This window comes from Chelonoidis abingdonii, chromosome 11, assembly GCF_003597395.2.
Source record: "Chelonoidis abingdonii isolate Lonesome George chromosome 11, CheloAbing_2.0, whole genome shotgun sequence".
Taxonomy (NCBI): domain Eukaryota; kingdom Metazoa; phylum Chordata; order Testudines; family Testudinidae; genus Chelonoidis; species Chelonoidis abingdonii.
Genome location: NC_133779.1, coordinates 28,447,374 through 28,461,316, shown reverse-complemented (window position 1 = coordinate 28,461,316; position 13,943 = coordinate 28,447,374). Strand labels below are relative to the sequence as shown.

The 13,943-nt window shown below is 44.2% G+C and overlaps 1 protein-coding gene across 1 annotated transcript in view; it reads right to left on the bottom strand.

Annotated features, from left to right (window-relative positions):
- FBN3 (fibrillin 3) overlaps window positions 1–13,943 on the bottom strand; it is a 264,037-nt gene that overhangs the window by 174,160 nt on the left and 75,934 nt on the right. Inside the window, exon 5 of the mRNA XM_032799200.2 lies at window positions 11,775–11,870. Coding sequence (XP_032655091.1) covers window positions 11,775–11,870 — 96 coding nt within the window. The remainder of the gene's footprint in view (window positions 1–11,774; window positions 11,871–13,943) is intronic.

The following is a 13,943-nucleotide window of genomic DNA, read 5'->3' as shown; positions in this document are numbered from 1 at the left end:
ACAGTTTAAGACTCTGAGGGAACATTATGATCAGCTAGTCTGACCCCATAGAACGCAGGCCAGAGAGCCTACCAGCAGTTCTTTGGGGAAATGCCCACTCTTCATTTAAAGACTTCACGGGACAGAAGATCCAGTGCATCCCTAGGGGAGTTGTTCCTGTGGGTAATTACCCACCTGCTCACAAATGTGCACCTATTTCCAATTTGAATTTGTCTCGCTTCAGCTTCAAGCCCCTGGATCTCAGTCTGCCTCTATCTGCTAGAGAAAAAAGCCCTCGGCTCACAGAGATCCTCTCCCTGGGGTGGATGTGGAGCACCCATCTCCACGGGAGCTGCTTGCTTTTCTAGGGGAGAATGAGGCCCATTGTTTGCCATGTGCTTGGGCAGCTTGCAGGATGAAATGTTTTTATAAGTCTCATCTTACCTATCCAGGGGCTGGAGGAGGCACGTCCCCAGGAGAACACTGGTATGCTGTCTCAGACAAATCATTGACAGAAATCTCCATGAGGGGTGATTCTGCCCTCCCCCAGCTCATAGGGGCTGCAGTGCACAGGCTCTCTGGGGGGCAGGAATTCAAACTGTGCCCAGGAGGCAGTGGAGTCATGCAGCCCAAATACAACACGGTTTTGCCAAGCAAAGAAGCCAGCAATGTTATCCAAAGCCACGTTAACACCTAAATGTTAGCTACTGCCCAGCTGTAGGGTCAAACCCCTGACACCACAACCCTGCGATAATGGAGAGGACTTAAAATTCAATGTTCCCTTCAGGTTATTTCAGCCCAAAGTAGAGGTCAGTCACTCTCCTCAGAGACAGTCATTCCCAGATCCCTGTCGCTGTTGCTAGCTAATCCTCAGCTCCTCTGTGGCCCCTCACAGCTCCCAGGGCAGACTGGAAATGACATGAGTTTACCCTGGGGGCAAAGGGAGGCAGCGCTCAGATGACCTGCTCAAGAGACCACCCACAGTGAGTCAGAACCAGAGCCAGGAACAAAACTCAGGAGTTCTGGCCTCCCAGTCCTGTAGTCAGAGCACAAATCAGAACGCTCCCCGGCCGGGGGGAGCGGGGCGGGGGGCAGCTGCCTTTGTCATACCCGCAGCCCCATTTACATATCAGCTCTGGAGTTAGGGAAGTGGGAGACATTTCACCGACTGACAGGCTCTGCCCATACTCTGAGCTCATAGGCTGATTTCTCCAGCCAGCAGGATCCTCTAGCCCAGGGGTCAGCAACCTTTCAAAAGTGCTGTGCCGAGTCTTCATTTATTCACTCTGATTTAAGGTTTTGCATGCCAGTAATACATCTTAACATTTTAAGAAGGTCTCTTTCTCTGAGTCTATAATAGAAAACTAAACTATTGTTGTATGTAAAGTAAATACGGTTTTTAAAGTGTTTAAGAAGCTTCATTTAAAATTAATTAAAATGCAGAGCCCCCCGGACCGGTGGCCAGAACCCGGGCAGTGTAAGTGCCACTGAAAATCAGCTCACGTGTCGCCCTCGGCACATGTTCCATAGGTTGCCTACCTCTGCTCTAGCCTCTGTCTCATAGCAGCCTGTGTTTCACAGTACAGAGCCCTGGGCAAGACAGGTTTCACCTTATCCCTTCTTTCCACTGACTAGTGCTGGTCTAAATACCAGCTACTGCCATATTGAAACTTGATGGCCAGCCCAGCAGATTCCCACATTGTGCCGTCTCTGAGCAATAGACATGAGGACCCTGCACCAGACAGCGCTGCAGCAACCAGATAACTGCAAGTGCTATCCCAGCAGGGAGCCAAGCTGTTCTGGTGTGAGGGCGAGGGGAAGAGGAAGTGGAGTAGCCAACAGGCAGCCCTAGCCTTAGGGGAAGCTGCACCTAGCAGGGAGTCAAGCGGCAGCGTAAAGGGAAGTACCAGGCCTTTTCCTAGCTGCCTGTGGAAACCTTCTCCACCCAGCAATGCCACAGAAAGGTCATTCCAGATCCAGAGAAATCCTTCAGGAGTGAACTCAGTATAGTGGTGGGTCTATGCTCCTCTCAGCCAGCATTGCCTTCCCTGTGCCCTGCGCATCAAGCGCCAACACCTCATTCCACTCAGTCCCATGACAAGAGTCCCAGGAATTCAATGGCACCAGGATTTGGCACCACGTGACTAGGGCCCAGAGCCACAAAGACATTTAGGCACCCAGCTCCCATCATTGCCATGGCAGTGAGGTGCCAAAATACCTTAAAGATAAGGACAGAGCTGCCGCTGCTTTTCCTGCAAGAGGCATGAAATCACCATACAGACACTTCAGCCATCACTGCCTCTGAACACTGTACAAGATCCAAGGCTACAAATCTGTACAATTGGCCAGCTTTGTTCTCCTCTGACTGGAGACTTCAAAGGGGCAACTGAATCTTTCACATACTAGAACTGGCCTGGAGCTTGGGCCGAATCGGAAATTATGCACTGATCCACAGTGGAGATCTGATAGGCTTATGTCCTCAATACCTTGTGCCCCTAAGGGAGCCCTGATTAGCAACTGAACCTTAAAGTGCTCAGCAGTGGAACAAACTCATTCTCCGGGAGGGAAGGGTTAATGTCTCCCTTCACCAGAGCAGTGAATGCCAGCGGCTGGGATGCAGCGTCACCCCCCTCCTTGTCTTCCTGTAAGCTCAGAGCCTAGCATGGAGGAACCTCTCAAAAGTGTAACTTATCACATCCATTAGCAAAGCGAAGACTGTTTGTCTTGGCCTGGTACATCCTGTGTGTACACAGCTGGGGAGCTTGTTTTGTCTCCTAGTGCAAGTCTGGACCAAAGTAATTCTCCAAAGGCTGTGTAAAAATGTTCACTGTATTTAAAGAATTTTACATATTATGAGACATCTCCAAAACCCACACACACAAAAAACATGAAGGCAAGTGGATTTTTCAGTCTTCCCTGGCACTCGCATATCCAGAAATTGCTTTCTTTACACATTTGCCAGATTCCTCCTAGAACACAGCCCTTATTCTTATAAACATGCAAGCCGTAGCATTTATGCTACTTGGTAAGTCAGCAGGGGGGAACCAGCCATCTACGTGCTAAGGGGCCCAATCCTAACCCCACTCCACATACAGAATTCCCATGTAAGTCATTTTAGGTTTAGTGGGAGCAGAAAGCTTTCAGGATGGGGCTCCCTGTTGTGTAAGACTGTCTGTCATTGTGGCACCTGCCTGAATACTTTATAGTAATTAAAAAGTGTGTGTGTGTGTGTGTACCAATCTTTGCTTCTGTAACAAAGTACAAGGGAGGGGAACTGAGCAATGTGTGCCCCCCCTGTACTGGTGTATGAAAGCTGTTAAAATAACTTACACTTCATTGCATCCAGTAAAAGTGAGGCTCAAACCATCGTGGAGGCCTTTGATGGGACACCTGCTCCACAGTGCTCAGCAGGTAATTTTGTAGCCCATGGAACACTGAACAACTATTTTGAGCTCTGCGTATTTTGGCTGGCTGCTGTTCAAGCAGGACTGCCTGCCTGCCTGGGCTACCAGAAACCAATGTTATTCCTATCTCACCTTCTACATCAGACTGCCAAGAATTCAGAACTTGGAAAAACCCATTAGAGACAGGAACTAGACAATCCCGGAGCAAGGAGCTAGACAGTTCACTCCCAGTCTCAGGAAAGTCAGCTTGCAGGGAGTTTCCCAAGATCTTTGATGTGAATCCTTTGAGTTTGCACATCCGCTCTGGGGAGTGTTTCAGTTTCATTTCTGCTCTGTGCAGCGCTGACCCTCACCAAACATCCCCTCAGCAATGAGTGTCCTTGGGCGTTCCTCTAAGCCAAAGGGACGGGAGGGAATTCCAGCTCTGCTAGCAGAACCTCACTCATTTCCACTTTGCTGAGACACAAAGCCCGTCCAGCTCCTTAGCACACCCTGGCTGTGGAAGCTAAAGCCCCAGTCGCTCTGTGCCACACTCTCAGCTGGTGTACACTAGTGAAGCATCATTGACCTCAGTGAATGGCCCAGATCCACAGCAGCTGAGGCACTGGCCCAGGATTTCATTATTTTTACAAAATATTCTAGACTCTAGGCAGAGTGGGCCACAATTTTACACTGGAGCATTTTTCAACAGGAAATTGGCTTTTTGACTAAAATCAACTGATTTTGTGGAAAATTTTCAGTTTGGTCAATTTTTTCTAAATTTTAGCTGAAAAATCACAAATTGAAATACCAACTTTTTTGTAAAAATTTTGAGATACTAGTAAAAAATGTCAGTTGTGGGTTAAATGTTTTGTTTCTTATTTCAGTTTTTTTGATTAAAAAAATTAAAAATCAGTTTCTGAGTTCAGGATTTTGTCAAATTGCCTCTCTCCCCCTCAAAAAAACTGTAGTGAGAGAGGGATAGAAAAAGTCTTCCTCGTCAAGTGCATAGGATGGACAGTGCTCAGGGAATAAATTAGGGTTAGGGGGTAAAGAAGACTGCAGTCTGTAGGACCCCTGCCTCATTTGCTGCACAAGCTGTAAGGCATGCAGTGAATGAGGCAGGGGTTGCAGGAAGAGAAAGGATGGTCTCTGACTAAGGAAGTTGAATGCCGCCCTAGAGAACTGGATTCTATCCCTCCCTCTGCTGCAGAGTTCCTGTGCAATGCTGGGCAAGACACTTTTCACATGTGACCGCTAATTATGTGTTCCTCATTCTATGGGGGCTCAAACAAAGGTGTAATTGTAGCACGGGTAGGCATAGCCCTGCTAGCACTAATCTAGCCAGCATGGCTAACAACTGTAGTGAAGAGATGGTGGCATGGACATCATGCTGACTGTATACCCAGGGTCTGCAGTGGGTGTGTACTTGGGTCATTAACTTGTGCTGAAGCCCATGCCACCATTTCTTCATTATTATTGTGACTTGTTTTAGCAAGGGTTTGCCTACCTGTCCTACAATTACACCTTAATTCCCAGTGTAGATGTATCGTAAGACACCTACGGTCAGATCTGCAGAAGTGCTGAGCATGCAAAACTGCATCCCAGGTCAGTGGGAGCTGTGGTTTGAACATACAAAATGCTACACAAATCCTAAGTACCCTAGAAAATCAAACCTTATATGCCTTAAATTGAGCACCCAAAATTAGTGGGTACTGTGGACTGTGTGCCTCAGTGTCTAAAGATAATGCCACCTCCGCATCTCACAGTGGTAGGGGGAAGATAAGTTCATTAACATTTGTAAAGTACTCACTTATTACTGCGATTGATGAGCACCATGTAAGCACCCAGGAGGAAAACCGATGTTACTTGCTTGTAACAGGAGTTCTTCGAGATGCATTCAGTATATTGACACTCTTGGGATGCACTGACCCATTGCAGCTACGATGGTGGAAGCACCTCACCCCTCGCATCCCGTCACTAGTGCTCGTGCCAGTCAGGCAGCATGGCTGTAGGGGTGCCTTCCAAACGCTAATGTGGACTGCCAAGTACTGACACAATTAGGACTGTGTGTAAAGTGGGAAAGGTTATATGCACGGGGGATGGGAATATGCAGACTGTATCTTGAAGAATTCCAGTTACAAGTCAGTAACCTCCATTTCTTCTTCGGGTGCTCTCTGCAGATGCCCACTCTTAGGACAGCTTGGTGAGCAGTACCTCAATAACAATGGACAGAGCTCTAACTGAACGGTGGCCGAAGTACCACCCTGCCAAAACGAGCATCAGGCCAGGATTCTAAATCTAGTGCACAGTGAGACATAAAGTGTGGATTGTTCTCCAGGTAGTGACCTTGCAAGCCTCAGAAAGGGGAATGTGCTTGAAAAATGCTATAGATGCAGGCATTGCCCTTATATTATGAGCTCTAAGAGGAGCTGGAGGGGATCTGAAGTCCTCAGTTCTATCCAGGTGATATGAAAGAAATCTTTTTGTGTCTAAAGAATGTAATTCAGTGTCTCCCTGGCTTATATGGGTTTTGAGGGAAAATACTGGTGAGTTTATGATGGATTTACATGGAAATCGGAAACAATATTTGGAATGAATTTAGGATGTGGCCTAAGAACCGTCTTGTGCTTTTGAAACATGCATACAGCCCTTTAATTCTTCGAGAGGATGTGAGTGCGGTTGAAAAGCTGTTTTTATTAAAGGTGAAACGGAGCAATCTTGGAATGGCTCAAAAGGGGAAGACATCAGTTGAGTCAGTACTAAATTCCAATTCCACAAGGGGACAGCAATGCTGGTGGTGGATAAAGGTTCAGTAGACCCTTCAAAAATCTCTTCACCATGTCATGTGAGAAAATGAGTTTGTCCCTAATATATGCATGTACCAATGAAATAGCTGCTAAATGAACGCTAATAGATTATAACCATAGTTCCTCTCTTTTTAATTGTAACAGATATTCTAAGACCTTGTGAATGGGGGCTGAAACTGGATCTACACTTCTATTTTCTGCCCATATAGTGAATCTTTTCTGTTTGGAGTCATAACACCTTCTAGTAAAGGGTTTCCTAGCAATAACAACAATTTGTTGAACCTCAGAGGAGGTTCTATTTCCAAGAAAGTCCAAGCAGTTAGGTGTAGAGATTTGAGGTCTGGGTGGAGCACTGTCACCTGTTGCTGCGATAACAGTGGTGGATAATAGGTCAGTTACCATTGTTGTCTCAGCCACCCCAGATCATCCTGGCAAAATCCCGCTTTGCTTTGGTTAGAACTTTGGGAATTAAAGAGAATGGGGGAAATGCATACATGAGATCTATTCCCCAGTTTAGAGGAATGCGTCTGTCACAGATTGACTGTCTGTCCTCGCTCATGAGCAGAAGAGTGCAGTTTGCATTGAGTCTGGTGGCAAACAGGTCTATAGGTGGGACTCCCCAATGTCTGAAGATAACCTCAACTAATGAATTCTCTAGAGATGTTCATGCATAGATAGTGAGGCAATTTGCTAACTTGTGTTCTCGTGCAGCATGTAAAGAAATTGGAATAAAAATTGTAATGTATGCACCGATCCCATAGCTCCATCGCTTCATTGCACAGGTGGGTTGAATGAGTCCCTCCTTGTTTGTTCACATAATAAACTTCATTCATGTTGTCCATGGCAATCTGGATAGCTGTTTTGCATATCTGTGGAGAAATACTTTGAGAGACAAATGGATTGCCCACAGATCCCATATATTTATGTCTAACCAGAATTCTTAGAGACTCTAAAGACCCTTTACTACCTGAGTTTGAAGGTGTGCACCTCAGGCTATCTTGGCTGCATCCGCGGTTACTATCAACTTCAGATGAGGCGGGTTGGATAATACTCCATTAAACACTCTCTGTGGATGTAGCCACCATGTTCTAGAATGAAGAGTTTCATGTGGTATTGTAATTTTCTTCAGCCTACTCTCTGGATTAGGATTGAAATTCTTCAGAATCCAGTGCTGAAGTGACCTCATTCAGAGACAGGCATGAGGATTACATATGTCATCCATACCATGAGTCGTAGCAGCTTCAGAAAAAGCCCTGTCATTTGAGCCAGCTGTAACGTCAGTTAATGTATAGAATCAGTTATTTTCAAAAGCCTCTCTCCCGATGAAAAGCCCTTCTTTTGACAGAACTGAAGATCGCCCCTATGAAGGGACTCTTGAGATGAAATGAGAAGTGACTTTTTCTTGTTTATGATGAGACATCGGGTTCTGAATAGACAACAAGGGCTCTGAATGGCTGCCTCTTATTCTTCTTTGTGTTAGCCCATCAGCAACCAATTGGCCAAATACGGGAAGACAGAAATGTCTTGCATTCTTAGCTGCGCTGCTACTGGACCTGAACATTTGGTAAATATTCTGGGTGCAGTGGAGAGACTGAAAGGTAAGATTCTGAAGTGAAAGTGGTGTAAACCAGGGACAAAGCATAAGTATTTTTGGTGAGATGGTCTGATGGTAATATGGAAATATGCCTCTTTGAGTCAAGAGCAGTAAAATCAATCTAGAGTAGACAAGGAGCGAATGATTTAGACCCAGGGAAGGAATCCTGAACTGAAACTTCCTGATATATTTGTTTAGATCCCAGAGATCTAAAATCGCTCTGAAGTCTCTGTTCTTTTGGAAGATTAGGACACGTCTGCACTTAAGATGCTGCAGCTGCGCAGCTGCGCCGCTTTCCCCTGCAGGCAGCTTAGAGCGTCTTTCTTAAAGGTCTACAGCTGCCCTGATGCAGCTGTACCATGGCAGAGCTTTAAGCAGGCAGGTGAGATCTCTCCTGGCCGCTCCCGGTGAGGGGCAGCTATGGGAGTGAGAGAAGGTCTCCAGCCGACTCAGCACTGTCTACATGGGGGTTAGGTCAGTGTAACTACATCGCTCAGGAGTGTGGATTTTTCATGCCCCTGAGCAATGTAGTTATATCAATACAGGTCTGTAATGTAGACAAGAACTTAGAAAGTAATGGGAGTAGAACCCCTTGTTCTGGAAGTCAAGGGAACTCATTCTATAGCTCCCATGTTCAGAAGAACTTGTGCCTCTATCCATAATTGTCTCTCCTGGGAGGTTTCAGAGTAGCAGCCGTGTTAGTCTGTATCCGCAAAAAGAACAGTAGTACTCGTGGCACCTTGTACTCCTGTTCTTTCTCCTGGGAGAGGTTCCTGGAGAGGGAGGGGATGGGGCGTTGTATCCATAGGTGCAGAACAATTTTTAGGGTGGTGGAGGGGGCTGAAAGCAATTGAACCAAACTGTAAACCCTGTGTATGATGGAACACCCTTGAAGCCAAGGGGTGCTGCTGCACCCCCAGCACTCCTAGTTCCAGCACCTATGGTTGTATGGAGGGAGTAGTTGGGATTGAGTAGTATAACCTTCTTTTATCAAATACAAAACTCATCTGTCTGAAGTGATAGTTGTCCAAGCCGGTCTCCAAACTGATATACTAAAATTGGTTTGAGGCTTTTGACTAGCATGTCAAACATGAGGCCTGACATGTGGTAAAGCAAATGTGGTCGAAGGATTCTGTGTACGCATCTGCAGTTTGAAGGGTTTCTTCTTGTTACATGTCTATGAATATGTCTGTTGCTGATGGTGCTGCTGATGTTATGGTTCCTCTGATAAGAGGCAGATGAAAAAGGTGGTAGGTACTGCCTGTGATATCTGAACAACAGAATAGAAGATCTTCTTCTGAAAGGTGGCATGAGTCCTTCAGTCTACCCAGTGTGTCATCAGTCTTTACAATAAATAATCTGAGTATCAGAGGGGTAGCCGTGTTAGTCTGGATCTGTAAAAATAAGCCATCTCCTTCAAAAGGTAAATCTTCTATTTTGGCCCTGGTATCCAATGGGAGAGAAGACGAATGTAGCCAAGCACGTCTATGAAGAGATATTGCCATTGTCTATGAGCTACAGGCAATATCAGATACACCAAACAATGCCCTAAGGGCACGTGTGGCTACATTTTGGCTTTCACTAATCATGGCTGATGTTAACTTCCTTTGATCCTTTGGTAGATGTTCAGTGAATAGAGCCATCTTCTCCCGCAGTGGAAATTGATATCTAACCATCACCACTTGGTAGCTGGATATACATATATTTAAGAATACAGAAGAAAATGATTTTCTACCCAAATAATCTAATTTTCTTCCTTCTTTATCCATTGGGTAGAAAATCTTGGTTTTTGAAGAGTAGCTGCTATGACCAGGGAGTTTGGTTGAGGATGTACATGAAAACAAGAGAGCCCCTCCTGTGGGATTTGATACAATTTATCAGCCTTTCTGGAAACTGGTTGGCATAAAGATGGCTTGGACCAAAGGGACTACGCTATTTGCTATAACGTTTCTAATGTGGGCAAGGAGACTTTAGGTTTCATTGTCAAACCTAAGATATCAAATACCAGATGTGAAGTCTCCTTTAATGCTACCTATGGTCAATTCAGGGTTGATGCCATCCTATCCATCTATTCTTGGAACTGAATGGCATCCTCAGAGGGAAACAAAGCTGTCGGTACTCCCTCATTCTCACCAGCAGATGAACTGCTCTGCAACTCTCCTAATCATAAGGAAACATCCTCAGAAGTCCCTCTTGATATTCCTCTTCTGAGGTTACTTCCTTTTCTGCAGTGGAGGAATAATGCAATGGTCTTGGATGTGGGGCTGACAGATCTGGATATCTCCTTTCTGTTGAACTTGGTGTTTCGGCCCTGAAGAGACCTGTCTTCCAGCATGCATAGAAAAATGAGGAATTGGCCAATATGGCCATAGCATTCACAGAGGCATAGGGCAGTCCTGCCAGCTTTTTCAGTATCATAGTCTACAAAGGCTATCCAAGGAATCTGGGCTCTCTCCTTGTCGGAACACTTTTTCAGTGAAAAGAATGTCCAGTCAATACCTGTACTGGATCTGGTTCAAGCTCTGAACTCAGATCCGATCCTGGCTCCAACACTGAAGCCATTGATGAGACCTATGGGGTAAGGACTCTAAAAAGAGAGGGCAGGGAAATGATCTTCCCTGGTAACCCCCCTGCAGGGTGGAAGTGGAAGTGAAGCTGAACTTTTCCTGAAAACTTGTTGTTTTGGTCTTTTGTTCAGAAGAGATTGCATCTCAGTTAGATCTGTAGAGGGTGTGGATCCAGATGCATTTGAGCTGTCACCTCAGTTATATGCTGTGGGTTCTTTGTTAACGTACCCTTGGGTCTTGATCTCAGGCTCATAGTCTTGGGTGCATCTTGAGGTCTCAAGTCGTTCAACTTCGGTTCTACCCCGTGCGAGTGATTGGAGGAGCTGCTGGAGACATGCTTAGACTTTCTTTTCCTGGGAACTGAGGAAGATCTATTAGGCATATCTTGTAGATCCTTATGACATTGATGTAGGTTGCATCATGGTTGAGGTTGGATCCAAGAGGACCACTGGAACCTCAGCTGACTTGGAACCAGAGCCTGGTACTGAAGCCAAAGCTCTTGTCACAGATCTGGATGACTCTTTGGCTCCAGCAGTAGACAAAGCTAACTCCAGTCTCCTGCTTTTGAGTTCTCGGATCCTATAGGCTTAGCAGCCAGCCCCTCCTTTTACAGAAGGACCTGCCGTCTATTTTGTCTGTGGATGTGTGGCATATTTGGCAGTGTGCCAGCGAGTGATTTTCACTTAAGCATGTTAAGCATTGTACACGTGCATCACAGGAAGGAAAGACAGCTGGACATGACATATCTTGTTTGGAAGCCTTTTTTCATGTTGATGTCTGTCATAGTAAGTAAACTGTTTGTTCTACTGTTATCTATTTCTAATCTATCTTTTAACAACTGTAACCTATACTAGCTAGGCTAGCCAACTAACTACTAAAATATAGCTAATTACTGACCTACAGGTATTATTTTTATTAGGCTACAGCACTAGTGACAGAGACAAATGGACAGGAAGGGGTTCATAGCCTAATGCTGCAGTGATTGGAAGGAATTGAGATGGCAGTAGCACCAGTGCCCCCGACCCGCACGTAGGCTGGGGACAGGAGGCGAGAGGTCAGGCATTTCTAACAGGTGCTGTGACTAGAAGGTTCTACCATCCTACCTCAGTGCAACCCAAGAGGGGAATATGCAGAGAACACTCCAAGAAGAACTGACATTTCTCTGCTCATCGACGGATGAGGTTAGAAATACTGAATAGCTACGTACTGTCCATCCTGTGCACTGAATGAGGCAGGAGGCCTATGGAAAAAGTAGTGTGTGATCATGTAATTAAAGACACTAATATAATACATGCACACAATGGGAGCCAAATTAGTACTGATGGGCAAACTTAACTAACGTAACTTCTGAGGGCTTGAATTTGAAACCTTTTATGTTCTTTCAGTGATAGTAATATAATATGTTCTTTCAGTGATAGTAATATAATAAACTGCTCCTTACCCCTCTCACACTGAGGCCCAGTGAACCCGTAGACACAAGCGCAACGGTTGGGTCCAATGCACCGACCTCCATTCTGGCAGCCATTTTCACAAACAGCTATTCAGAAATAGAAACATGGGTGAGATTACACTAGACAGTGGTCTAACAAAGTACACCAGGAAATTCTGCTCTAATGGAAAAACCCATGATGCAAGATGCATGACAGCTGCAGAATTTGAAGCATCTCATATTTTATGTTAGATATTATTTGTAGTTCAGGGATCTTTCCCACATACTGATCCTAAAGAGAAAGGTATGTTATTTTTTTTTTCAGCAAGGCAACTCTGATTTCTTCCTACTTATGAACAAATCAATTATAAGTGGACTAGAAATCAACAGCTCAGTCAACAGAGAGGTTTTGCTAGGTGTTAGAATCTCAGTTAACACAGCTTAGCTCTGTGATCCAATAACGAAGTACAAAATTAAAAACTGAAAAGGGAAAACTTGTGCTAGACATACCCAAATCTGAGCAAAATGGTGCATGTCAGAAGTCAAGTAATCATTAGGGATGTTGATTAATTGCAGTCAACTCACACAATTAACTCAAAAAAGTTAATCATGATTAAAAAAATTAATCGTGATTAATCGCAGTTTTAATCGCACCATTAAACAATAGAACACCAATTGAAATGTATTAAATATTTTTGGATGTTTTTCTATATTTTCAAATATGTTGATTTCAATTACAACACAGAATACAAAGTGTACAGTGCTCACTTTGTATTGCATGGTAAAAATGATAAATAAAAGAAATAGTATTTTTAAATTCACCTCATACAATACTACAATTCAATCTCTTTATTGTGAAAGTGCAACTTACAAATTTGTTCCATAACTGCACTCAAAAACAAAACAATGTAAAACTTTAGAGCCTACAAGTCCAGTCAGTCCTAGCTCTTGTTAAGCCAAATGCTAAGAGAAACAAGTCTGTTTACATTTAAGGTAGATAATTCTGCCCACTTCCTATTTAAAATGTCACCAGAAAGTGAGAACAGTTGTTCACATGGGACTTTTGTAGCCGGCATTGCAAGGTATTTACGTGCCAGATATGCTAAACATGTGTATGCTTCTTCATGCTTCGGCCACCATTCCAGAGGACATGCTTCCATGCTGATCACGCTTGTTAAAACAGTGGGTTAATTACATTTGTGACTAAACTCCTTGGCAGAGAATAGTATGTCTCCTGCTCTGTTTTACCCGCATTCTGCCATATATTTCCTGTTATAGCAGATTTGGATGATGACCCAGCACATGTTGTTCATTTTAAGAACACTTTCACAGCAGATCTGACAAAACGCAAAGAAGATACCAGTGTGAGATTTCTAAAGATAACTACAGCACTGGACCCAAAGTTTAGGAACCTGAAATGCCTTCCAAAATCTGAGAGGGACAAGGTGTGGCACATGCTTTCAGAAGTCTTAAAAAAGCAACACTCCAGTGCGGAAACTACAGAACCTGAACCACCAAAAAAGAAAATTAACCTTCCGCTGGTGGCATCTCACTCAGATGATGAAAGTGAACATGCGTTGGTCTGTATTGGTCTGGATCGCTATTGAGCAGAACTGCCATCAGCATGGACACATGTCCTCTAGAATGGTAGTTGAAGCATGAAAGGACATATGAATCTAGCGCATCTGGCATGTAAATATCTTGCAACACCGTCTACAACAGTGCCACGTGAACACCTGTTCTCACTTTCAGGTGACATTGTAAACAAGAAATGGGCAGCATTATCTCCTGCAAATGTCAACAAACTTTTCTCTGAGTGACTGGCTGAACAAAAAGTGGACTTGTAGGCTCTAAAGTTTTACATTGTTTTATTTTTAATGCAGTTATTTTTTGTATATAATTCTACATTTATGAATTCAACTTTCATGATAAAGAGATTGTATTTCAGTATTTGTATCAGGTGAATTGAAAAATACGATATCTTTTGTTTTTTAAAGCACAAATATTTGCAATCAAAAATAAATATAAAGTGAGCACTGTACACTTTATATTATGTGTTATAATTGTGATACAGCATGGCCAGAGGGCAGCAGGAGAGTGTTAGCAGGGAGCCTTATTCCCTGCAAGGGGAGGAAGGTTTGCTATAGATTAACTAGAGCACCTGAAGCCAATTAGAGCACC